Source organism: Pogona vitticeps, chromosome 2 (genome assembly GCF_051106095.1).
Source record: "Pogona vitticeps strain Pit_001003342236 chromosome 2, PviZW2.1, whole genome shotgun sequence".
NCBI classification, from domain to species: Eukaryota; Metazoa; Chordata; class Lepidosauria; order Squamata; family Agamidae; genus Pogona; species Pogona vitticeps.
This window is the reverse complement of record NC_135784.1, coordinates 137,488,853-137,516,433: the sequence shown is the minus strand read 5'-3', so window position 1 is coordinate 137,516,433 and position 27,581 is coordinate 137,488,853. Positions and strand designations below refer to the sequence as shown.

Below are 27,581 nucleotides of genomic sequence, written 5' to 3'. Positions count from 1 at the left end.
CAATACTGGACAGATAACAATAAAATGATTAGAAGCTACAAGAAGGAAACTTTGAATGAACCTTGTATGGTATCTTTGCTGAGCATTATAGAGGGATCCTGACTATGAGGGTGGCCATAGCTAGCTGATGTGGCATTATTTTAAATGCTTTTGCACAGATCCACTGTTTTCACATTGTTTCTAGCCAAAAAAAGAAAACAATGGTTTAGCGGCACAAAAGGCCCCTTGTGAGGAAGCATGTTGACAAAACAAATCAACAACAAAGAAGAGGGCAAATTTGTGGGGGTGGTGGTGGTTTGAGAACAAGTGACGGGGGGGGGGGAACTAACTCTCCCCTAGCTACACATAGCAACCCTGATCCAGATTGGATCCACACATACTTGCTGTGGAGTAAGAAACAAGATAAGGCTCAGTTACATGTTATGAATTTCACACAGCATGTATGAGAGTACATGCACCTACAGTATTTTGTTTTCTTCCAAATAAGAAATAGAATAGGACATAAAGAAGCACAAAGGCATTTCCACGTGCAATCATAATTTAGCCCTGAGACCGAATGCCATTACCAGTGCCACAACACCAAAGTGGCCTGGCAGTGTTAGTACACAGCCACATTTGATTGGTTGGATTATGGTGATTGTCCATTCACACTGAGGGCAAGACCTTTTGTCCCAATGCTGAATTTGCTGAAGCAGCTTCCAACAGAGGCGGTGTAGAGGCAGAATAAATTAAACAAATATTTGGAGAATTTAAAGAAGTTTTGGATCTTGCCCCAATCCTTCTTTTCTATGCCCATCCCCAACTAAAGGGGAAGGAGACAGTTTAACACACACACAATAATACATCAAGAAACATGAAGCACGTTAGAACATTTTATTGACTGTTTATTTCCCCACCCTACCCATGTCCAGTTATAGCCAGAAAGTCTGTATTGGTATGTTGATTGCTGTGGTAGTGCTTAAGCATACTTGGCAGTAAAGCCCTAATTATTGTACCACGCTGCTCTCCTTGCCTGGCCCCTTTTCCACCCCACCTCTAGCATATCCTGGCTGCATCCGTGCCCCAGAGCCATCTTGCCCTGCAAATGAAACTTGTATCTGCATGCTGAGTGGAATCTTCAATTAAGACACAGCCGGTAATTGGGATATTAAATTCATGCTGTACACACTGCTGCTTCTCTGCCATTCCAACTCCCAGTTTTACAACAAATCCATTAATATGCTGGGAGGACTCTGGAGGATGAGGCTGGTTGGAAATGAAAGATAAAGTATTTTACCAATTTCTCTTTTGAGGTTTTTAAAGCACATCTGAGCGCTAATGAAATGCACCAAGGCTGTGAAGCTGAACTGCAAAATTTGTAATGGACAAGAGTTCCTCAAGTCTGAATCAAACAGGGTCCTTCCCTCTTTTGCGTCCATTAAAGCAATCCATAATTTTTCACTGAATCTCACAAGGCTCATTCAAGTGTGGTTGAACTATGGAGTTTTCTCGTATTGGAGTTTTTTCATTTCCAGAGTTCCGCATTCTGGAAATCAGGGCTTGAGAGGTAGGCACTAAGGCTAGCAACAAAGTCTAGAATCAAGCATGTAATAAAGGAATCAGCCAAGAGGACGACACAGAAGAAACTGGGTTTCCCGAAGTGAGAACTGAGATGTCATTTGGGAGCAAAATAGGCAGAAGCACAGTATCAGAAAGAGCATCTAGGAAAGAGCTTGAGTGAGAGCGGGAACGATGTGCTCCTATAGTGTAAAGTGTGACAGCTTCCTTAAAATCCTGAGTATCTCAGTTTGCCAAGTTTATCCAGCATACCTCTGGGCATTTTTTTAAAAAACTGAACCATTAGAAGTTGAAGAAGATTGATCAGATACTTCAAGTAATCTAGGTGTCTGGAGTCCATGATTCAGCTCCACTCTATTTCCATTATCAACAAGACTTATCAACCTTTATCTCAAAGCAGACAGGCGTTTACTGAGATTGGCAAGCACTTTTAAAAAAATCTTGCACATCCACCCACACAATTTTCTGCATGTCTCATCCCACTACCTTCCTAATTCTTGACACAAAATTTCAAAAGCTATCAACTTCGCTCCAAGCTTTGCAAACAGATTTAGGAATGCACGCGGCAAATATTTATGCAGTTTGTCTTACTTGCTGTTTTTAGGATTAGGAATGCTGGGCTTTCAAGTTGCAGGCTCTTAAGTTTTGTTGTGTTTTTTTTTCATATTGCAATTGGGTAGCAATAGCAGCTGAGAAAGAAATTTCCCTTCGTCAAACAACCCAATAAAGAGGACACTGTAAAAAGGAAACCAGATTTTCTCCTTTTGCATGTAACATGTAGCTAGCTACGTGTGCTGAGGTGCCTTGATTTCCAGAAATGAGCCTGTGCCCTGTCATACATGCAGTATAGCTGCAAGCCTTTGCAAACATTTGTGTGTTTTTCCATGCAGATTACAAAATTATTTTTCTGTCCCATTGAAGGTGCCTCATCACTCTTTTTAATCACAGAGTGCTTCCAGATGAGGCTTGTATTGTGTGATTGCCCTGCTTCAAACATGAAATTTTATGCATCCGGATAGCATCCTCTCCCATTTGTAACCCTCCCATGTCTTCTTTTTTTCTTCTTCTTAACACTGGACAATGCCGTCTACAGTTCTAACAGCTGTATGTCTGGAAGCATGCTTTGTCCCTGTCCATACCAACATTAAAACAGAGGAGAGCAGGGACCTTGGAAAAACAAAGCCCTTCTTCACCATGGATCTCCCATCTCCTTTGCATCCATCAAAACTGGCTAGCTGATGATAGGAATGTCCTCACCACCCTCAAGGGTGGACTCTAGAAAATGATCAACATGGTGGAATGGTTGATTCTTCTCTAGCCTTCTCAAGAAAGGAGATTTCTGCTGAGTCTCTTTGGCCAGGCAAACTAAGGTATCCACAAAAGTCTTTGCATGGGAGGTTCTCCATAACAGCTGGAGAAGGAGCAGGATGAGAGTTCACACGACATCAACAATGTTTTCTCAGAGGAAAGGGTTCATACTGCTTTGGGGAGGTAATGTTGGGGGGACTGAGCCAGAGAGTGGTAAGAGAGGTTGAGGCAAGTTGGTGGGTAACTCTGGGAAAGGTCCTGCTCCAGCCTGAGGGAAGGCGCTCATGGAGGCTGGAAGGGTCACTGATGATGGGATGCTGCTGAGCGGAAGAGGGAGTGAAGCACTGTAGGACATGGAGTTCATGGTCATTCCCATGGCTGCACTGGGTACTGGGGAGCTGGTCCGCATCTGGTTGAGGGTTGGCTTGGCCTGGTCAATGACATTGAATGGGTTGGTGGGTGAAGGTGTGCTAAGGCCTGGAGGAAGGAAAAGAGAGGCGACCATTAGCAAAACATTCAACAGGAGACTCACAGGCAAACTCTTGAGATACAGAAAGTTGGGGTTTTTTGTGTGTGTTTTTTAAAAACTCCCTCTAGAAATTCTGCACACAAAGAGAGCATGCTTTGTAACAATACAACTCATACCCTCTAATATCCAATAAGGAAAACATGAAAATGTGCTTCATCTTGGTTACTGTGGGTGTGTCTTTTGCTGTGTGTGCCAATGGTATTTTGGTTCAAGACCAAGGTCAAAGTGGAAGAGACATCAGCTCTGAAAGGTTGGGCAAAATCCTGTTGCATAATTTTGTGCCTGGTGTAACCAAGATCAGATACAGAAACACTTAGTTTACACTAAGTAAAAGCTTCCTATACCCGTTTCAGTTTCTGAGGATCCCAAGGTCTCCCCTTTGCCCTGGGGAAGTCTCTGGGAGCTTCAGGATGGAGGGAAGCCTTTAAAAGTCAAAAACAGCTGCTGAATCACTGCCACTGGGATTCAGATTGCCACTGCCAATCCAGCAGTAATTTTTCACTCTTAAAGGCTCCCCCTCTCTACTGTGAGGCTTTGAACAGCTTATCCAGGGCAAAAGGTAGCCCCTTAGGGAGCCCTGGAACCTAAAATGGGTTGGGGGGGGGGGAATAGGAAGCTTTTAATAGGTATAAATTAAATATTTTTGGTACTTAATTTAGGTTGTGCCACGCACAACAGGGTTTTGCCCATTATGTCATGAAGGAATAAAGCCTCTAGGGAAATGTACTAAATGGAAGGAGAAGAAGTTTTGTGGCATGGGCTACAGTAGGTAGGGGATGGTGCAACAGGAATGCACTGTGCCGGGCTGAATTATACAAAGATCAGTACAAAATTGAAACAAACAAACAGTGGGCCTCATGTTGGTCCCAATGCAGTTTACTATGGATCGTTTCTGCCTACAGGACCTACCTGCCAGGAATGGGTTACGAGACTTCAGGTTCTGGGGTGCTGTGACCAAAGAGTCCAAATTAACCAAGGAAGAGGCATTTGGACCAAGAAATGTCTCTGGAGTTTTGCTATCTTTCTTCTCCTTCTTTGTATCAGGAAGAGAATCTCCTAAACTTGTAATATCAAAAACATCCTTATTCTTGGTTCCGTTTTCTCTGGTACTTGGAATAAGATCACCAAACAGGCCCATATCTACCAAAAACAAGAGACAGAAAGAGAAACCAGTGGAGCATTTCTGTTCCTCGCCATAAAAAGCATGGTTTGTCCCACATTTCTTCTGAGTGTTTACCAAATTATTTATGTACTCATTTCTGAGATGCATTAGCTAGTCACCAACTAAAGCTATCAAAGTGGCTTGCAAAAACATACGCACAAACATAAGAATGTTATGAATTACACTAGAGTGGAAAAGAAAACACAGCAGAAGGAAAATTTCAGCTCAAAATTGGTTATACAACGAACAGGACAAAAATGTCTATACAAACAGCAAAACTGAAAGGTCCATATAGAAAAATGCACGTGGTACTCCAGGCCAATCTTAACATGAGGCAGAGAGAGGAAGGTACCTCAGGAGTAGATGATGGCTTATGTGAAATGCCAGCCAACTCTCCATCTTGGCCTTCTCAGCTCCTTGGCCGTTCTCCTCTGTTTGAGGATAGCAAGCCACCTTGTGTCCCCTATGTTAGCCTGTTGCCCTCATGTATGGTGGAAGATTCAGTACTGGAATAAGGCTCAAGAGCCATCCTGGTGAATTTCTATATGGAATATCCTGTCTGTGAACAACTGTGCTGCCTTGTCCTCATCACCATTATTTGAAGCAGCCCACCTAGCACCAAGAAGAGAACAAGAGTGAACTAGATGGATTTGCTTAGGCAATAAATTCTATCAGTGAGGCAGCAGGAGTGGTCACTAGTCCATCTCTGATGAGAAAGGAGTTTGGAACAGGACTTTGGATGATTATCAAAATATTCAAGCAAATGCCCCTTAGATGGGGAAATCTGCAGTTCTCAGGGTGAATGGAGCTCTCGGGGCCAGACTATGGGTTAGAGACAGTGTGTGTGTTGTGTGAAAGAAATGGCTAAAAGATCTGTGGTTTTGTCCTAGGAATGTGTGGGTGTATGAACAAGTTTGTGTTATGGTTTCACTCGAGGAGCCCTCTTGCAAGAATGAAATTACACCCCAAGATGAAGACTGTATAGATTCTGAGTCCCCCAGGGTGCTGGAAGTCACATCTTCTGAAGAAAAGTACCAGAATGTACTCAGATGAGATCTTGAGCCTCCTCCCAGACCAGGAAAATGTAGGATTTCCTTGTAGCACCAGCAACAGTAAAGTTTCTGGTTCTGGCTTATCATTGTTCAATGTCCTGTCTTTCATGCCCCATGTTTTTTTCTCATCAGATCCCTCTGACTGCTGATTTCAGACTGTCAGTGTCAGCTTTGAAAACTCCCTATTTGGAACTGACACTATCCGGCAGGACTGATTTGGAATTTTCCCAGACTCTGCTCCAGCCTGTCTTTTCCACATTGGTGCTTTGCTCTCCAGATAACCAACCCACCGGGTCTTCCTATCTGGAAGCAGGACACTTCATATGTATGTTACACTATGAGGATATGTGCATCCACGTGACATATCATGAGGAAGTGTATTTAAAAAGTGTGTAGGATGCAACCCATTTTGCTTTGGTGCCACCCGCTGCTGACATGCAATCTCCAGATGTTAGTCATAGGTGAATACTATATCATCCTCTGGGAGGAAAATCTTCCTTATATCTCTTCTTTAGGAAATCCAAGCCCTTCAGGAATTGAAAGGTGCCAGCAAAACTTTGCATCATATGAAATATGAAACTCCTTCCCACCTACATTTCTGCTAGATTCCTTTTCTTTTGCAACTCTACCACTGTTACCTAGTTATACAAAGATTCTCCTGCCTACTTTAAGTAATGTTTTTGTGTATTTTTCTGCAGATGTATGTGTGCACTTGTATGTGTTGCATGCAAAGCATACGAGATATCTTGGCATAGGCACTGTACACCCCTTCATTCTCCAGCTAAAAGGCACTCAGTTATTAGAACTGGGAAAGACAACTTCTGCCTGAGGCCTCCTACCCATAATGACAAACCAAACCATTCTCACTGTATGTCTATTCAGACTCACTGTAAAGCAGTGTTTATGTAATAGTTCTTATTCTCAGAACAGCCTTCCTTTAATGCGGGTGTTATGTCACCACCATCTCAGCTTTCAAGTCTCACTTCAAGCCTTCCTTTTCCCTAAGGCTTTTTCTTTCACTGGTGCAGAATCGAATGGCTCACTAACACAATACTGGACTTTAAAAAAAAACTGGCTTGTGATGAGCTCCCAGCATTACATAAGTATCAGCCTCCAGTTGAAAGGGTGGAACTGCACAAAAAGTCTAGCATTCTGAGGCTGAAACCAGTCACTGTATGATGGATGAAGCCAGGACAAAGCCGTCTGCTTCTCTTGCAGGGTGTGCGCTATGAAATTTGAGCATGTGGCAAGTATGAAACATATGGACAATCTCTGATATTTGGCAGCTCCTTGTGCAGCTCACAGAAACCTGATGTGCCCCACCATCAAAACATCTGTCCATCTGCAACTACTTTTTTGCAGAGTTGTTCTCAACAGGACATCTAAAGACAGCAGAAACAGCCTTGGGAGGCCACGTGTGGCCCTGGTCCAGGGACACAGGTGAATAAGGAAGTTTAGTAACAATTCATATGAGTACTTTCATGTGTGCATGTACATGAGCAGTCCCTTCAGCACTGCATGCAGCTCTAAGGCTGCAAAACATTGTCCAGGCCTGGTATAAAATGCCCACTGTGGTGGAGGCTGAAATTATGGGACTATGATGTTCTCAGAAAATGTGCCTTAAGGATGTGTGACAGGAAATTAAACATTTTACCCTTCTGGCCATTTGTACAGCTTTGATAACCACTTATTTTCCTGGGTACCTCTCTAGCTTTCATCCTAATGTTTAAGCCTACAGGTCCCCGCACCCTGAGTACTGACCCTGCTGACCGCTTGAGCTGATCGGAGTTGTTAGCATAAAAGATCCGGACCTGCTCAGCTTGGAGTCAGCTGTGTCAAGGCTTGAACTTACCCACAGGGCTGTTAGACCTCACAGATGATGGTGCCTGGGAACTGTCGTGTTCTGGCTGATCCACTTGTTTGGCAAACAAGTCAAAAGCAGCACTGCCTGCAAACGAGAGAAAACAGAAGGAAAACCTCCTGAGATGAAATGGTCTAGACACCAATACTTTCCCCTTTTCCTGCATCGCTGCCGACTTAGCAACTCAGGGAAAACAGAAGCAATGTTTGTGGTGGAGCAATAACTCACAGTGCCAAAACCACTTCCCCTGGTATCTCCTATCCCCTCTTGAGCTTAGTGGGAACCTTCGCAGGACTTTCAGGGAGGGATTGCTTTTCACTGGCAGTGGCATGTGCTTGGGAGGCATCCTTCTGCGGCAGTGCAAGACATTTGGGAGTGCCTTGGTCTTGAATGGGTGATTAAGTGGACAGAAACACCTGCTGAAACTGGCTTGATGAGAGGGGTCCACGAATTTGCTGGTTCGTTGGTGTCCTTCTTCTGGGCATATCATGTAAAATGTGCCACAACATAACTGAGTTATAATGTTTGATCTCTGTTAAATCTGTATAGAACTTCATATGATCCTTTTGACTCTTCTTCATTTGAGGACAAGAAGAGGGTGGGCTTTAGGTGGAAGAGTATTAAAAAAGTTGACTCCGGCCAGAGGCTGGGGTTCTTTACCCACCATCCATCTGAGAGGTTTCAATGCACAGCAGTCTCATTCTAGCTGGCTCTCATCCATCTCTGGGCCACAAGCTAAGTCTAGAATAACAGTGGTTTGTGAGGATGCGGGGTTATGTTTAGGTGCATGCATACAAGTTCTGTTTTTCAAATTGACTAGAAGTCATGTAGTCTTCTCTTATTTGGAATGGGCTCCATGATCACTGCAGATGTTGACACCTGCTTCTTGGGAGGAAAGTGATGACAAACCTTGACAGCATCTTAAAAAACAGAGACATCACCTTGCCGACAAAAGTCCGCATAGTCAAAGCTATGGTTTTTCCTGTCATGATGTATGGAAGTGAGAGCTGGACCATAAAGAAAGCTGACCTCCGAAGAATTGATGCCTTTGAATTGTGGTGCTGGAGGAGACTCTTGAGAGTCCCCTGGACTGCAAAGAGAACAAACCTATCAGTTCTAAAGGAAATCAACCCTGAGTGCTCACTGGAAGGACAGATCCTGAAGCTGAGGCTCCAGTACTTTGGCCACCTCATGAGAAAAGAAGACTCCCTGGAAAAGACCCTGATGTTAGGAAAGTGTGAAGGCAGAAGGAGAAGGGGACAACAGAGGATGAGATGGCTGAACAGTGTCACCGAAACTACCAACATGAATTTGACCCAACTCCCGGAGGCAGTGGAAGACAGGAGGGCCTGGCGTGCTCTGGTCCATGGGGTCACGAAGAGTCAGACACGACTAAACAACTAAACAACGACGACGACATGTAGGCTTCTCTTATTTTAGCCTCATAGCCAAAGGGACCTTGCAAAGTCTTAAAGCAACTTCCTGGTCACTTTGCCCCATACATCCCACTCCAAGAGCTGTAGGACCACCTTCATTGTTGAAATTATGCATCTGCTCCTACCGACATTTGGCAGCGAACACCAACATTTTCAGAGAAACACTAAGTCGTACCTCTCTATGATGAGGAAGGTAGCCAGGCACCCTCCTGTACCATAGAGACCTGAATATTTCCAGAGGAGAAAAAAAGAAGGGAAAGCTCCTTTGTTTGTAATGAAGGTAACAGCAACATGTCAGCTAACTTGCCATTCAGGTAATCAGTCCACTTGAGCAGACAAATAGCATGTTATATCGCTCACATGCTGCAAGAAGGAAATTACAGATAACAGTTACAGAAAGAAGCAAGTGGTTCTTCGTGCTATCTGACTTTGGATGCAAATAAAAATGAGTTTCTCTCACCAGCAGTGGAAGGCTTTTCAAGAGAGCCTCCCCAAGGATCAGCAGTAGAGGCAACATCTGCCGAGACTGGAGCTGGTGGGGAGGACTTTCGCCAGGGATCCGAAGATGTGACAGTGGATGACAGGGATTCCATGCCCCACGGTCCAGAAGAAGGAGTGGCATGGGGAAGATCCCAAGGCCCTGAAGAGACCTGGTGCGTTGAAGAAGAGGGTAGAGGATCCCCTGAAGGTACAGGTACCCAAGGATCTGCAGTCGGACCCCAAGATGCTCCTGTAGTTTCTACAGTAGATTTGGTATCTAAAAGAAAGCAGACAGGTAGGTGTAGAGCAAATCAAAATACAATCACCGCGACACAAGTGGAGGCAGGAGGGGAAATAGGATGGCAGCAGGTATGTGATGCAATCCTAAATGAAGACAAGTGTTTCAGATGTTACTGGCTTGAAGAAAGCTTAGTTGATTAATCACATCTGCTTTGATTAATTAAATCTATATATGGATATCTTCTGAAAGGAGGAATCATTTTAGATGATTCATTGATCCATGTGACCCACCACATATAAAGCATTTGTTCCTGTATGAGCTCAGTTGTGGATGGTTTTAGCTTTGCGTTATATTCATTTTTATTAAAAGTAAAATTTCCAGACTATGTTTTTCTAAGTGCTTTTTACAAACTACTGCTAAATTTTATTATTGTTGTTGTTGCTGCTGTTGTAGTTATAAATATGTATTTCTTAAAATCTGCAATCTAATTAAGAGGGGCATTGTTTAATGAGAGATGTATTAATCACTTATGCTTATTTATTGATTTAAACACTTTGGCTCAAAGCAGAACCACCCAGAAACAATGGATGAACATTTGCCAGAGCAGGACAAAGCATGAATGAAATTTGGGGGGGGGGGAGAGAAAGAGATAGTGCAAAGCTCCTTACTGTTTTGCTCCCAAGAACTGGACAAGGACAAAGCTGGAGGAGAAAAGGCTGTATCATGATCCCAAACCTCAGCAGATTGAGGGTTGCTCCCACCTGGAATATCCCATGGGTCAGCTGACGTATGTGCAGAAGTGACAGGTGCTGGTCCAAAAATGTCAACTAATTCCAACATAGAAGACTGCAAAGATATGGAGGAATAAAATGAATTAGGAGTCCACAGATACCCAAAATGTGAAAGGTTTAATACATAACAAAACTATAGCATATGATGGCCTAAATCCAACTATTGATTATATTAGGAAAAACCCACTGAATCAGTTGATTCACTGGTAATCTACCATAGTTGGGACTAAAGGTAAGATTTAAATCAATAGGTTTTGGAGGATCAGCTAGAAGACATCCCTCACTGTCCTCCTTGTTCATTTTCTAGGTAATTCTTATTCTGTGTTCATAGCTCAGAGTCTCACCCTGAAGTGATTCACATTCAATATTTCTGGTATTTCACTTTCCCAATACTGTGGATACAACTGGAGAAATGTAGGCATGGTTAAGACCCACTTAAAGCAATAATAGGTTGCTATTTGGGCCACTGGGAAGTAAACAGGGTCCTCTTTGCAACTGCTACTGAGGCACAAAGTTTTACCAGAATCTGAACACAAAAGTGATTTTCACCTTCTAATGATATGCCATCTGTAATATACAGGTTGACCTCCAGATGAAGGCGTACTAGTGCCATTTGAAAGAGATAACGTTTTTGTTCTCTATCTTATGTAATCTCCATCACTCTTCGACCCCAATAAAATTCCATGTATGACAAAGAATGATTGCACAATAAGAACCTGATCTCAGTGCACCTTGATCCAAGCAAGCTTTAGTTTCAGCGAGAACTGCTCTCTTTTTTGGACAGTTTTCTGAAGTTCTTCTCAGTTGTACTTCACAATTCTATGAATGCCACAGATGTAGCAGTCTGAAATATTGTCTGTCATAAATCTCTGGAAAGCTAAGGTGAAAGGGCAAGCTTCCTAACATGGCCTGGACTGAAATCTTCACAAAGCTAGTGACATACTAGGATTCAATGTGTTAAATAATGTGTGACATCAAGCCACGCAGGAAGAACACAAATCTGTACTGTCCAATGGAATAGTGTGGCCTGTCTGTCAGGACCCACAAGGCAGTGAAGCAACAAACTGAAAAGGCAGGTGCCAAGGGGTAGCGTGCACAGTCCCTTGGCTTCCTCCTCCTAAACCCTGCACTGTTCACTTCTGTGTGTGCCTCACATCCTGTTTCAGAGGTTAGTTTTTTTTCGGACTACAGCTCTTAGAATTTCCCAACCAGCAAAGCCAAACTCTGGCCTGCCCTATTTCTCCAAACTAGCCTGCTGCCCTCCGGTGTAGTGGACAATGGAATTCCATTGCTAGCATTCCACTGCCACTGGTTAGCTGATGAATGTGGAGCAGGGTCCATGAGAAACCTTGTTCTTTGCCTCAGGTGGCCAAGTGTCTTGGGCCAGCCTTAATGTTGGTGCCAAAGAACAGAGCAAACTGGTTCCTCATACCTGACTTTTCTTTGTCCTTTCTTCTTCTTCTTCTTCCTCTGTGCCTAAGTGACTCTCTTCCAGTGCTCTCTGCAGTAGTGAATTTTCTCCTTGCCAGGCCCTAACTTCCTGCAGTTAAAACAAACAGTGCAATAGTCTGCGCTGAATGCAAGAAAAACGAAGAATTGCTTCCCTCTGGCCACAGTCATAATCGAGATACAGCCATACTTGTAATTGTCAAATGCATTTGTAAAATCCATGTTAATGTGCTCTCTGTTAAGAATAGTTAGTTTTCAAAACTGAAAGTTAAGGTTATCAGCCAGAAAAGAACCACAAGGCAGAAGAAAATAGACATAAGCAAAGGTCATGGTAAGAATGGGGAAGGGGTCTAGAATTCTTCCATCTAATCCCCACCGAAACACACACAAATTCTGTGATCAAAGACCTGTTGTAATCATATGCATACTTTCTTGGGAGTGGACCCCACTGTGCTCCATGGGGGGGTTACTTTCAAATTAATGTACTTGGGATTGCGTCTCATAGTTATGGGAAAAGGTATATTTGCATACTTGAATTTTAAATCATTGTTCTGGTGATCAAACTTTCATTTTAGAATTTGACATTTCTGTCATGGAAGGAGAGAAGAAGAGAACCCATAAGGTCCACTCTTGGGTTCCGAAGACTTTGTAATTACTTCTTACGTGACTGAAGATTGTTTTCGGAATGATAAGGACTAGAAACCTAATTTTTCTCTTATTAACATATTTAGGATTCCACCAAGGTGATTAGATTCCAAGCCTGTGGCAAGCTCACAGATGTGCAGAATTTCTAGACCCTTCTGGATATAGCAGCATTGTCTTCAGAACAAGATGCAAAGAAGGTCTCAAGCTCTGACATTTAAAGATGTGAATTCAAGAAGAAGAAAAGTTAAAGCACCCTTCACCATCTGGGTTTTGGGGATACCTTCTCATGTTCCTGTTTGCTCAGGGTAAGCGCTATCTGTAATTGCAAATCTTCATCTGTGCTGGAGACTGGAGGTTGTGGCTGCTGACAATGAAGGAAAAGTGGGTAAAAGTTTGCTTTAATTCCAGGCTGTCTCTATTCACAGGCTGTCTCTATTCAGTCATTTATTCTGGCTCTAGATTTCAACCCTGCTTTCCCTTTATGATCAAAGAGCAAGATGGCTTTAAGTCCAGCCATATGAAGATTCTACTATTTTTGATGATTCTGCTGCTCATCCAGAGTTATGGTTTCTGTTGCTTCATCCAGTTTGCCATAATTCCATTCAACTTGCTTCTCCCTAGTTTTTTTCTTCTATCCTCCCATACTTCATTTATTTATCTATATTACTGTTTATTTGCCTATTATGTTATTACAAAGATTGGTATATATTTTGTGACACACACACACACACCCCACTGACATTTATTCAGCTGTGGGAATTTAAAATGAGAGTATTGAGGGAAGATTTTTCTCTCTCTCTTCACATTCTATCACATAGTGTATTGGATTTATTTTGTTATAATAAGCTATAATTAAAATCTATAGCTAATTTGTAATAATTAAACCCAATTAGAGTCTGATAAATTTAAAGAGAAAATGCTGCATTAAATATTTGCAAACATAAAACAAATCCATAAAGCAGTTACTTAAAAAAATACACAAAAGCAAGAGCATGTCTAACATCAGGTCAGTCTCTCTCTTCCAGCAGAGGTGGACCAGCCAGAGCTGTTTTTCTAACCCACAGCCGATATAAACAAGACAACCCAGGAGCAATGTGAGCCATAAGGAATCAGGTGGGGAATCTTTTGCCCTCCTAGCCCTAAATTAGATTCAGCACCTTGGACAGTTTCTTTTAAACCATTTAAAGGAAAAAAAACTTGGGAGGTGACGCACAGATTTTTGGTATCAGTGAAATACAGCTTCTGCAATTCTCCCAGCCAGACTTCTTGGGGTTTTAATTAAGAAATCAAAATCTTCATAGTTTTTTTTTCAAGTTCTCAGACTAATGATTTCTGACACTGATAGCCATTTGCATCTTGTGCAGAAGACTGGGGGAACAGATGCTCTGTGGGAACTACAAGGGATTTATGGGTCGGGAAGGTTTTGGGTTTTTTGTTTTTGTTTGTTTGTTTTTTGTTTTGTTTTTGTTTTTTGAGAGGCTTCATTTGCAGACCATAATGAGCAGATACTACCACACCCACAGACTCTTGCAACTCCCACAGAGCTTAGCCCTGTCCATCCATTTCCCCTGTCTTCTCCATAGGATGAAAATGATTGTGGAAGTCTGAAATACTTCTATATTGTCTTTCAATTGTTAAATCTCAGGGAAGTTTGAAACAGATAAAAGCTGGAATTTAGCAAATAAAATAAATTAAAATAAAATGCAGATGGTTTTAAGCACTTTTCTTCCAACAAAAGAGGGCCCACTGTTGTCTTTCAAGACAGCAAACCTAGATGCCACCTTACATGTAGCACTCAAGTAGGGTGGAGCTTTACATATTGTCTACAGAGTCTGGGGAAAGAAATAGATAGAAATGAATCATAATCCATTCTAGTCAGTGAGAAAGTGATGTAATGACCTGCATGCCCACCCAGTTTGCTATCTAGACACTGACAACCATTGATTGCTTGATGTAAATACCTGTAATCCCTTTTTATGGTTCCTGTCTTTGAAACTGACTTGGACTAAATAGTCCTTCAAACAAAGGAAAGTCCTCCGACAATCTTTCAAAGAAGGCTTTATTCTCTAAAGTAGGACACACAATACAACCAAGTAATAGAAGATGAGAACGTGTTTGTCTACAAAACATCTTTCACAAATGGCACAGTGTGTTACTAGATGTTCTCTGGATCAACTGACGGAAGGCTGTATATGTAGCACCAGGGCAGCATTTTCCCCAGAACTAAAAAGTTTTCCAGAGTTAAAAAGTTTTCCCTTTCCACCGTTGCCAGCACTTGTATACAGGGGAAATGACTGAGTAATCTACAAACCATTAAAAACACTAAGTGAAGAGTCTAAATGAATAATGCCAAACTTTTTTATTTCAACATCAGTGAGTGCCTGCAGGTCTAGCTTTTTTGTTTTGTGTTGTGTTGTTTTTTCAGACTTTTAGCAGGCTGGCTGACTTCCCAAGCTACCAAAACCAGAGAGTTTGCTATGCTGGCTGCTATGAACCTTCTGTCCTTCCTTTGGGCTGGAGTTTATTAAGTGTCATTCCCAAATCCAGTCTGCTACAGCAAGGTGAAACAGCAAGCAACTGGTAGATTGTGGCACCAGCAGGTACGCTGGCTTTGTTTTTAACCCCAACAGGAAAAAATTAGTCACACTTTGTAGCAGTACAAGCAGCCATCATCACCATTCCCTGCAAAAAAAGAGGAGACTATTCCATGTACCATCTTAATGCTGAATTTAAAAGGGCAACTTGTCGCAGATCTTGTACTGTCATTTCACAAAAACGAATCACAGTTGTTATTGCCTTTAGCCCAAAACCCAGCTATCATCCTGAACAGCTAGTGCAGCATCATGAAAATCAGTTCTGACAGGAGCACAGATGTCCACTTCCTTTAGAAATTACACCTAGCCTATTCGGCCAATAAGTTGGAAATACAATGTGACTTACATATAGGTGCACATTAGTATCTACTGTCGGCTACCAAGTGCCAAAGCTTAGTTTTGCATAGAGAGCTTCCTCAGAGGAAGGGGCTGCACATTAAATCACTATACGCATCCTAAATTGTGAGGTACATCACCATTTTATTCTCATAGGTTCTAAAACATCATTATCTTCATGTTTGCCTCCACAGAATCCCTGAGACCACCTCAATTTGCAAATGGGAACTAGGACAGCAAGGAAATGATTTGCTGAAAGCTACACACTAAGCTAATGGCAGAAATGAGAGCTGAGCCCAACTCCTAATACTTTCTTGACTGATATTCTGATATTTAACTGCAGGCTCCACACACACGCACACCCAGGTTCCAAAGCTACTCAGGGCTCTCTTTTGCCCCATAGAATCCTATGCGAGCCCCGGGACCAGGGAGGGGGGGGAGTCTTTGATGGCCAAAAATCACTGCCAGATTGGTGGTGGTGGTGGTGGTTCCAGTGCTGGTGGGTAGAACCTGTGGTGGCAATTCCTGGCTATTAAAGGCTTCCCCACCCCTTCTTGAGACTTCCCTAGGGCAAAAGGAGCCCCAGAGAGCCTTGTAATATAAAATGGGGGGTGGGTGGGATATGATGCTTTCAATTAAACGAAATTAAATGTTACTGTTGGAGACTGATGACATCACTCTAATTGCACAGAGTAAAATGACACCAACAGGGTTTCAGCTATTATATATGTGTGATTAGATGACTAGTAGAGTTAAACTATAGTGTTTACCTGGGTTTAATTTAAGACACCAGAAAAATGCATTAGTGTGTTCATGTTTTGAGTGACAAGGGGATATGATTTATTGTCTGAATTGCCTTACTTTTGTTGGTATGCTTCAAACATACATTTTTACTTTAAACTAAAGTTTTTTTGTCTTTGGGAAATGTTACTGCTTTTTAAAACATAAGAAAACACAGGTGTCAATGTTGAGAAAAGGATACCTGTCTATATTAAAATTTTTGAGGTAAGAGCATTTCTTTAAAAGCCACCAAATAAACAAAGCAAATGTGTAACACATCTGCTCACAAAAGAGAGGAAGTTATTTTGACTTATATACTGCCCCACAGTGCTAGAACGTTCTCTGGGTAGTTTACAACATAATTATGCAAACAACATGTACGCCCCCAATAAGCTAGGTATTTCTTTGACCAACCTCAGAAGGCTGGAAGGCTGAGTCACTGTTGAGATGCCTACCTGAACCTTCTGTGATTGACCTCAGGTCGTGAGCAGAGGCTTGACTGTAGTACTGCAGTTTAAACACTGTGCCACAGGTCTTGCTGCCATTTAAGCATCTCTCTTAAAGAGCTAGATCCTGCATATGAATAAGTGTTACAAATCTCACTTGCATAAGCATCTACACAACAGGAAAAATATGATTTGATTTGCTGTGGTCTGCAGTTTTTCAAATTGGGTCCTTGCTAGTTTCTAGGGGTCAAATCTCTGTAGCCATCCAGACGACAAACAATTACTGTGTTGCAGGAGTTAGCAGCCATGAGCAGAGAAAGCTGTACTGTATTTGCACAAAACTCCAAAAGCAGAAGCTACCTTTGATCTGAGGTAGCTGCTAATTGGTAATTTCCATTTGTTTTTTAAAAACTTATTTTTCTGAAATGAGTTAGTGATAATTTGTTGTGGCAGTGACTTAAAAGCCCCCATTTTAAAAAAAAGTACTCTGGAGACAATAGGCACTCAGCTGAGAGGAATTGACACTCCTTTGAATGCTCTTTTGCCTTTGAATCACGCAGTAACACAAAGCTAAAAGCAAAGAAAAGTGATGCCAGCCAACTGCAGCAAATTTAAACCATCCCTGACAACTGAACAACAACAGCAACAAGAAGAAGAACAACAAAGACAATTTCCCACTGAAATGAGAAGATTCCCCACCAGGCTTGCCTACATTGAGCTCTACATCATGTAGTTGCTGGATGTGTATTCAATTTCATTGCTGACTAATCTGATGTAACTTGTGCAGTAAATGGCCGATGTGGTCACCCACATAATCTCTATAACATGAAACAGATCTATTAGTATTTCATCCAATGCTGCAAAGAAAAATACTGCATAGGAACCTGGAATGTAAGATCTATGAACACTGGGAAGCTGGAGGTGGTCAAACAGGAGATGGCAAGAATAAACATCGACATCCTGGGCATCAGTGAACTAAAATGGACAGGAATGGGCGAATTCAGCTCAGATGATTATCATATCTACTATTGTGGACAAGAATCCCGTAGAAGGAATGGAGTAGCCCTCATAGTCAACAAAAGAGTGGGAAAAGCTGTAATGGGATACAATCTCAAAAATGATAGAATGATGTCAATACGAATCCAAGGCAGACCATTCAACATCACAATAATCCAAGTTTATGCACCAACCAGCATTGCTGAGGAGACTGAAATTGAACAAGTCTATGAAGATTTACAACACCTTCTACAACTGACACCAAAGAAAGATGTTCTTCTCATTCTAGGGGACTGGAATGCTAAAGTAGGGAGCCAAGAGATAAAAGGAACAACAGGGAAGTTTGGCCTTGGAGTTCAGAACGAAGCAGGACAAAGGCTAATAGAGTTTTGTCAAGAGAATAAGCTGGTCATCACAAACACTCTTTTCCAACAACACAAGAGGCGACTCTATACATGGAAATCACCAGATGGGCAATATCGAAATCAGATTGATTATATTCTCTGCAGCCAAAGATGGAGAAGCTCTATACAGTCAGCAAAAACAAGACCTGGAGCTGACTGCGGTTCTGATCATCAGCTTCTCATAGCAAAATTCAAGCTTAGACTGAAGAGATTAGGAAAAACCACTGGGCCACTCAGGTATAATCTAAACCAAATCCCTTATGAATACACAGTGGAAGTAAAGAACAGATTTAAGGAACTAGATTTGGTGGACAGAGTGCCTGAAGAACTTTGGATAGAGGCTCGTAACATTGTCCAGGAGGCAGCAACGAAAACCATCCCAAAGAAAAGGAAATGCAAGAAAGCAAAGTGGCTGTCCAACGAGGCCTTAGAAATAGCAGAGAGGAGAAGGGAAGCAAAATGCAAGGGAGATAGGGAAAGTTACAGAAACTTGAATGCAGACTTCCAAAGAATAGCAAGGAGAGACAAGAGGGCCTTCTTAAATGAACAATGCAAAGAAATAGAGGAAGATAACAGAAAAGGAAAGACCAGAGATCTGTTCAGGAAAATTGGACATATTAGAGGAACATTTTGCGCAAAGATGAACATGATAAAAGACAAAAATGGGAGGGACCTAACAGAAGCAGAAGACGTCAAGAAGAGGTGGCAAGAATACACAGAGGAATTATATCAGAAAGATGTGGATATCCCGGACAACCCAGACAATGTAGTTGCTGACCTTGAGCCAGACATCCTGGAGAGCGAAGTCAAGTGGGCCTTAGAAAGCCTGGCTAACAACAAGGCCAGTGGAGGTGATGGCATTCCAGTTGAACTATTTAAAATCTTGAAAGATGATGCTGTTAAGGTGCTACATTCAATATGCCAGCAAGTTTGGAAAACTCAACAGTGGCCAGAGGATTGGAAAAGATCAGTCTACATCCCAATCCCAAAGAAAGGCAGTGCCAAAGAATGCTCCAACTACCGTACAATTGCACTCATTTCGCACGCTAGCAAGGTTATGCTCAAAATCCTACAAGGTAGGCTTCAGCAGTATGTGGACCGAGAACTCCCAGAAGTACAAGCTGGATTCCGAAGAGGCAGAGGAACTCGAGACCAAATTGCTAACTTGCGCTGGATTATGGAGAAAGCCAGAGAGTTCCAGAAAAATATCTACTTCTGCTTCATTGACTATGCGAAAGCCTTTGACTGTGTGGACCACAGCAAACTATGGCAAGTTCTTAAAGAAATGGGAGTGCCTGACCACTTTATCTGTCTCCTGAGAAACCTATATGTGGGACAGGAAGCAACAGTTAGAACTGGTCATGGAACAACTGAGTGGTTCAAAATTGGGAAAGGAGTACGGCAAGGCTGTATATTGTCCCCCAGCTTATTTAACTTATATGCAGAATACATCATGCGGAAGGCTGGACTGGAAGAAACCCAAGCCGGAATTAAGATTGCCGGAAGAAATATCAACAACCTCCGATATGCAGATGATACCACTCTGATGGCAGAAAGTGAGGAGGAATTAAAGAACCTTGTAATGAGAGTGAAAGAGGAGAGTGCAAAAAACGGTCTGAAACTCAACATCAAAAAAACTAAGATCATGGCCACTGGTCCCATCACCTCCTGGGAAATAGAAGGGGAAGATATGGAGGCAGTGTCAAATTTTATCTTCCTGGGCTCCATGATCACTGCAGATGGAGACAGCAGCCCTGAAATTAAAAGGCGCCTTCTTCTTGGGAGGAAAGCGATGACAAATCTGGACAGCATCTTGAAAAGCAGAGACATCACCTTGCCAACAAAAGTCCGAATAGTCAAAGCTATGGTTTTTCCTGTCGTGATGTATGGAAGTGAGAGCTGGACCATAAAGAAAGCAGACCGCCGAAGAATTGATGCCTTTGAATTGTGGTGCTGGAGGAGGCTCTTGAGAATCCCCTGGACTGCAAGGAGAACAAACCTATCAGTTCTAAAGGAAATCAACCCTGAGTGCTCACTGGAAGGACAGATCCTGAAGCTGAGGCTCCAGTACTTTGGCCATCTAATGAGAAGAAAAGACTCCCTGGAAAAGACCCTGATGTTGGGAAAGTGTGATGGCAAGAGGAGAAGGGGACGACCGAGGATGAGATGGCTGGACAGTGTCTGCGAAGCAACCAACATGAACCTGACACAACTCCGGGAGGCAGTAGAAGACAGGAGGGCCTGGCGTGCTCTGGTCCATGGGGTCACGAAGAGTCGGACACGACTAAACGACTAAACACACACACACACAAAGTATTTCATCAATCTCTGATGATTTGTTGTCCCTACCAGCTCACCACTGGGAGGGTGAAGGGCATTCTGCTGTTGCCTGCCTGTCCCCAAGAATCTCATCCAGATCCTGTCCAAGGAACTTTGCCTCATCTCTAGTTCTGTCAACTATTTCCTGAAAGCAAATTCTTGCGGTTATTTTTAAAGCAAAGACGGTGCACAGCTATTCAACTTAGACATTCCTCATGTTGCCACCCTTTTCATTATCTCCATTTTCCTGACTCATTATGCATCTGCAGAAATGTATCCCTTAATGTATTGTAGTTGATGTAGTACAGAATGTTTCTATCAATGTTGGTGTAGTACAGAATGTTTCTATGAGCTTTACACTGTCATGTTGCAATCCTGCACGCACTACAAAATAGTCTTCCTCCTTTCCTGTGAATTCAGCTTCTCTTTCCATGTTGTGATGGGAGATGAGCACATTTAGTGCTTTTTAAGAAATGGCACCATATTTGCCAACAAGACAGACAAGAGTTAACCAGACATTGTTAAACACATCAAAGTGCATAAAGCCTAGAAAAGAAAGACCCCTCAAAAGCTGAGGTTTCTGCAAAAGCTGATATTGCTGCACAAACATTTACAAGAGAATGCTAACTATTTTTTTAGTCTGGGTTTTTTTTTTCCAGCAGATATCAGTGGGAAATCATGCAAAATGCCAGAGGCTGGAATGTGACCACAACTGATGTACAGCAGAATGTGACCCTTGGTAATTCCTGTGGATCATGTGGTTAAGTCCAATGCTTATTTTGAGGTATTGTTTTCTCCATTATAAGTCCTGAAGTAGACACAAGTTACAACATAACAGAAACACATTATGGTCCTGAATGCAAATTTTGTACATCTGGATACAGGTGAGGCTAATGAGATGGAGAAAAGGAGAGGTCTACTGCCTCTTCAATAGTTGTGTAAAGGCGGGTCTAGTTGGGCAAGTTTTGCCCACTGAAACCAGCTGGTCCTACAGCCTGGATATTATTGTCTTAGAAATAATTAGTCCCTGTTACCCATTAGTATTGACTAATTACTGTCATCTTTATAAAGTCCTAGAAAGAGTGATTTTTAGCCATCTAATGGTAGTAGTGGAGCCAATTCTCATGACACAATAGGCTGGCATTAGATCTGGGAAGAACTCTACACCACAAGCCCTGCACTTAACACAACACAGCGAGGACAGCTTTGAAACCAGAAAGATCACTTTGTTTACCTCTCTGATGCTTTGTGACACTGTTCATCATCAAGTACTACTGCAAAAATGCTATAATCTAATCAAGGATAATAGAAATATCAATAATAGAAATCTTTTTTTTTTTTTTTTTGCAAAATCTCAGGTTTTCATCAGCTTTCAAGGACAATGCAGCCAATTAAGGATTCAAAATAATGGTCTAACATTGGCTCCTATGTTGTTAATATCTGCACCAATGGCCAAACACTTCCTAAAGGACCAAATGTTTCATTTATGCTGATGAGCTCACACTTGCTGCTCAATTGCATAGGTTCAGAACATATTCTGAATAACATAATCTAACAGAAGTTACAAGAACTTGGCATATAGTGCGATAGAAATCCCCAGCCTGCTAAAATTCAGATATGAGCCTTTTATCTAAGAAGCAAGCAGATATCTTAGAAATGTCAAGTTACCTGGAAGGGTGTCCAACTAGATCATTATTTTGTCTGAAATATTTATTATTTATTCAGATTATAAAATATTTTTACCCTGCTTTTCTCTTAAGAAAGGACCCAAGGCTGTTTATACCATTAAAACTCAACATTCAAGCTAAAAACAGTTAATTATTTAAATATTAAACAAATTAAAAACATTCTATTAAGAACATTATTCAAACAGTTTAAAGCAACAAAACGCAGACCATCTCATTTTAAAACCCATCCTAGACAATCTGTAAGTAAAGAAAAAACTGCCTGACGATAAAGGTCTTTGTTTGCTTGCAGAAGGACAGCAAAAATGGGGCAGCCTGGTCTCCAATGAGAGATTCTGGGTCTGGAAACTGTAGCACAGAAGGCCCTCTCCCATGTCCCAACCAAACCTACCTGTGAGGATGGTGGGACAGAGAGATATGTAGATCTCCCCTAATGATCTTCACACTAGGGCAGGCTCCTAGAGAGAGATATGGTCTTTGAGATACATCTTGGACATAAGTTGTTCAGGGCTTTACAGGTTAAAACCAGAACTTTGAATTGCACTGAGAAGCAGATCGGCAGCCAGTGGAGATGCTGTAACAGGTGTGTGTGCGCGTGCGTGCGTGTGTTATGTGATCCCAGTGTTCAGCCCCATTTAACAATCTGGCTGCTGCATATTGGACCCACTAAATTTTCCTGACACTTTCCATAGGCAGTCCCAGATAGAATGTATTACAGTAATCCAGCCAGGAGGTAACTAAGGCAGACCTGGGCAAAGTGCGGCCCTCCAGATGTTCCTGAACTGCATATCCCAACATTCCTCACTGTGTGGGCTAGGCCAAACTCTCCTCACTATTGGCTGTGTGGGCTAGGAATTATGGGAGTTGCAGTTCAGCAACATCTAGAGGGCCACATTTTGCCCACCCCTGAACTAAGGCATAAGTCACTGTGGTCAAGTCAGACCTTTCTAGGAATGAGCACAGCTGGCATACTACTTTTAACTGTGCAAAGGTATTTCTGGTCACTGCTGAAACCTGGGCATCTAGGCTCAAAGATGAATCCAGGTGTTACTTTGGATTGTGCACTGACCTATTAGAAACAGTGCCAGAACACAAAACAAAAGATCTGTGAAAGAAGAAGTGTTCTTCAGAAGCTAACAGGAACAACTTGGGACACACAACAAACATTAAGAACTACAGCCCTGACCCTATGCTACTCTGCAGGCAAAAACACCAACTATGGTATATGTATACAGTATACTGTAACTATACCAATGTGGTATAATTAAGCCCATGCAAAACAGGTAGACATAGCACTAAATGAAAGCTGGAGAATCATAACTGGATGCCTGAAACCAATTCCTATTGATGAAATCAGTTCTCTTGCAGACATTGCACCCAGTGGTTTATGGAGAGAGGTAGTAAATAATAGCAAAAGACTCAAAGCATCTACCTCAAATGTGTGGGAATGATCAGAACTTGGAAAAGCTACATTTGGAGCTAGAAGTTCCCAAATTCCCCAGCCACCAGGCCCACTATGGCTATGCAGGCAGGGAATTCTGGGAGTTGAAGTTTAAAGAAGATAACTTTTATAAACTCCAGGCAGGGTGTAGCCCCTTCTGTGCTCTTTTGCAGTCCCATTCCAGATCAGGCTTACCACACTTGTTATTTGAATTGTAGAAGGATTGGAAGTTTTGACAATCAAAGCGGGTTTATCTAATAACAGTCATGGCTGTTTAATAATAATAATAATAAATTAATCCTCTGAACTGCTTCTCTGATTGAAGCAGAGATTAACATGTTTTCATCTAGAGCTTCTCCGTTGTTTCATCACCTGGAACACTCAAACCAATCCAATCCTTGGCACTGGTTGTTATCTGCTGGAAGCTCTGCTGCAGAGTTCCAAATAAAATCAGCAAGATTTTATTTGATTCTTGATGGTTTAATGATAATGAAAATAAAAGGCATACAGTGCAGCCCTAACGTGTGTCTACTCAGAAGTAATTTTTTAAATGGGCTCAGTGTGTCTTTCTCCCAGCTGGGATTGCAGCTTTACTTTCTTCCCAGTGTTAAGACTGCTGGAATCCAGAAAGGGCCCAAAGAGAAAGCAGACATAGGTTTGGTGTGTGATAGAATGATACTCATAACAGAGGACTGGGCTCTGTTCAGAGCCATTGTATTCCACAGTTCTATGTCTAGTTTCCTGAACCATTATTTTGCTTCCTGTTAGTGGGCCTCACAGTTCTAGTGAAAAACAAAGTAGACCCCACAAACCTATAAGCACAACCCCCTCCCCAGACTGTCTCTGATCAGCACGAGACTCACTTCCACTTTTCCAGAACTGTTGTCTGGCCCAGGAAAAGGCCCTGGATAGCATGGAATAGAAGAACTGTGCCCCACATGGTGATTCTCAATTTTTTTTGGCCAAAAAAGTTAAAGGAGGACATTGCTCACAACACTCCAAGGGGCCCACAATTTCCTTTTCTGCTGTAGACATTCACACTGATTGTAAAGTTTTGCTTGTTGTTCTGGAAAATATCCCTATATGTTATCAAGTTCCTGGGAGTAAAGGGGGCAGGAAAAAAATGAAATAGTAGGATAGAATCAGAAAAACCAGGAAGCCTTGCTCTTGACCTCATCCGCAAGTCTGCTGCATTGGCACAAGGAGCTGCGGAAAGCTGGAGAATTACTTAACAGCTGACACAATCCAAAATGATGATAAGAGCTTTTTCTTCCCTGGGATAGTCTATTGTTTATATTATTATATAATGCATGTTTAATTTGTTGTACATAATCCAGAGTAGGAATTTGTTAGATCAATAGCATATAAATTGAATAAATAGATTTTTTCCCCCTCTGTTGAGATCTTTGCCAATATTACATACAAATTAGGAAGGAAAGAAACGAATCCCCAGGTGCAAGGAATAAGAGCTGAGTTGGCCTTTAAGCCCATCATATTACATTAAAACAACTCTTTTTCATGAACATTTTATATCCATTTTATAGTGCATGAAGTCACAACTGTGTATCCCAATGTCAATTGAATGTGCATTCAGTTTCAAAAATACCAATTGGAAAACTGAAAGGAGTGCTCTATCTATAAGGGGAAATGGCAGCCATTATAGTTTTGGGAGGAAGCAGGGAAGGGAGGTAGTTCTGTAGGGGGGAAAATAGAATCCATTATGCGTTATAAGTATAGAGTTGCATCTAATGTGTTATGCTCTTATCTGCAAATAGAAATTGCTGTGTAGGAGAGTAAAGACCTATAACCACCATTCAGCATCACTGACCTGTTTTCCAACTCTGTACGCAATAATTAAAGTTATTACAGGGATACGACTACATCCTTATGATTATTCCATGGCTACAGTAATATCCCTGATGTCCTCTTCCTTTTGCTGCATTGTGGAAATCAGTATTTGCTGGTTCAACCATTAAGTTGTAGTCAGGACAGTACTTTTCATGGTTCATCCGGTCCCCAACCTTTCCCTACATCACCCCTCTTCTGGATCCCTACAAGGAAGAAAGCTATGTTTCCCACAGACAGTTGTTGGGTTTTAGAAGAATTGTCTTTGAAAATGTCTCACCCTTTACTCATAATGGACAGAAACAACATGAGGAACAAAAGAACGTAAGAAAATATTAGTTATGTGGTTTGTAAACAAACTGACTGGAATTTTTCTGTCAGCAGTATACAGTCTTAAAGTGCTTTATAGCAAAGGTTGTTAAGGAGAAAGTAGGGAGGTAAGTATTGAAGGAAATTGTATACTCAGCATTCTACGTGGATGACATGGTGCTGTTGCTGGCACAAATGGTAAACCTTCTCTCCATCTACCCATAGAATACAAGCAACTTGCAAATAGGCAAGGGACACACCTCTGAAATTTTAGGGTGAGGTACTCCTCCTGCCCCAGGCCCTAGGTCTCCCCACCCCAAAAACCTGTAGATATTGCACAGATGGGGCTATGGGCAGCAGGAAAATAAGATGAAAAGAGAGAATGACAAGACTGTGCAGCATGGAAAGTCAGAGTGACAAAGGATGACTAAGGTGACCCAGCCATGAAGTCAACCGTGAGAACCCGCCCTGGGCAAATTACTGTCTCACAGTCTGACCCTCCTTACAAGGTTGCTATGAAGTTAAAACAGGCAAGCCACTATTTGCATCCCTCCTGAACCCCTAGAAAGAAGCATAAAGCACAATCATGACATACAAACAGTTTGATTATTGTAGTCCCTGAGGTTTATCTCCCAAACTAACCAAAGCAAACACAGTAGCTGGTGAGGAGGTAGCAAACTCCTGGACTTCCTTCTCAAGAAAGCTTTTGTCCCGTTTTGACAACAACTAGGACAACAACACGTCACTGAAAGGCAGAATGCACAAATGGCATCCCACGTATCCAAGCAGAAGGGCATGCTGTGGGTGTAATTCAACAAGGCCTGACAACTCTGAAGTACAGAACAGGGGAAGAACATTACTTGGCATGACAGAGAAGGGCCCAGGTAGCTGAGAGGGCTGTCATTTCCAATTGGCTGCTCACTCTTGTAAAGGACACAAATAGCCCTCTCTCCTCTGCTGCCTGCCTTCTGTGTGGCAGGGGAAATTATGAGAGCTGAAATTGTTAATGTTTTCTTGCTCTACAACTAAACAGCTTTGTCTCAGGAGATCACCATTTAAAGGCTGCTACCCATTTCTTCTCCTTGTGCACTTGTATAGTTGGAAATGGCTCCCCGTACACCCAGACAGTGTAAAAATGCTTATATGTTTGGAAAAACATTGCAACCATAAAATTCAAAGTGCCTATACTCAGTATATATAGTAGTTATTTGTGGTAGTTATGGAAGTAAGTATTTTTGGACTTTCCGTCAGCCCTGTGGAAAGTAAAGGGATTTCCCAGCACCTAGTCTGTGAGGGAAGGGCTTGTTTCAAGAAAACCATGAGCAGTTCCTTTCCTGACATAGCTCAAGGTGAGAAGGATAATTCCCGTTTGTCTGGAGTGAATTGTTGTAATCTAGGTTGGTTGGAGCTCCATTTGTAAACAAAAAGGAGGATAAGTATAGGCCTCACAAAAAAGGAGGGACTGGCTTGCTCTAAATCTGGGTATTTTTCCTGCCAGATAGGAAGTGAGAGAAAGCCCTAAGAAACTGAGGGATTATAATTAAGCTTTGATATCTTTACCCATTTTCCCAAAACTTGGTTTTTACAAGATGGCTGACCTCTGCCTTGACAGTACATTCCAAGCTGGCCCTACTATGCAGCAACATAAATCAAGGCTCTTTCAGCAATGGACTGTGTTGGTGTCCAAATGATGTAGTGAGATTTTTTTTTTAAATGGTGAATATATGAGCATGGGAGAGGTACAGTTTGGAGTTCTATTTTAGTAACATGTACTGGGCAGTAATGAGTACATACAACAGTTTTCTGTTGTTGCTGTTCTGCTCAGTATTTATTAGGAATAGGCAATTCAGGAGAAACAACTGTTACTTTCTAGGATGTCCACAGCTAAAAGGGACAGTCAGTTTCCTGGGCCAAA

General features: G+C 42.0%; 1 protein-coding gene across 15 annotated transcripts in view; it reads right to left on the bottom strand.

Moving 5' to 3' along the window:
* Positions 1-859: 859 nt before the first annotated feature.
* Positions 860-27,581, bottom strand: part of EPN3 (epsin 3) — a 43,432-nt gene continuing 16,710 nt past the window's right edge. For 3 of the 15 annotated variants that reach the window (XM_020815153.3, XM_020815162.3, XM_072990615.2), the window contains 7 exons: positions 12,792-12,875; positions 11,850-11,957; positions 10,295-10,472; positions 9,366-9,662; positions 7,461-7,556; positions 4,304-4,534; positions 860-3,342 (listed from right to left, as the gene is read on the bottom strand). In XM_020815153.3, coding sequence (XP_020670812.3) covers positions 3,017-3,342; positions 4,304-4,534; positions 7,461-7,556; positions 9,366-9,662; positions 10,295-10,472; positions 11,850-11,957; positions 12,792-12,875 — 1,320 coding nt within the window. In that variant the 3' untranslated portion in view covers positions 860-3,016. The remainder of the gene's footprint in view (positions 3,343-4,303; positions 4,535-7,460; positions 7,557-9,365; positions 9,663-10,294; positions 10,473-11,849; positions 11,958-12,791; positions 12,876-27,581) is intronic. The other 12 variants (XM_078386084.1, XM_072990616.2, XM_078386086.1 and 9 more) reach the window with 7 other exon arrangements.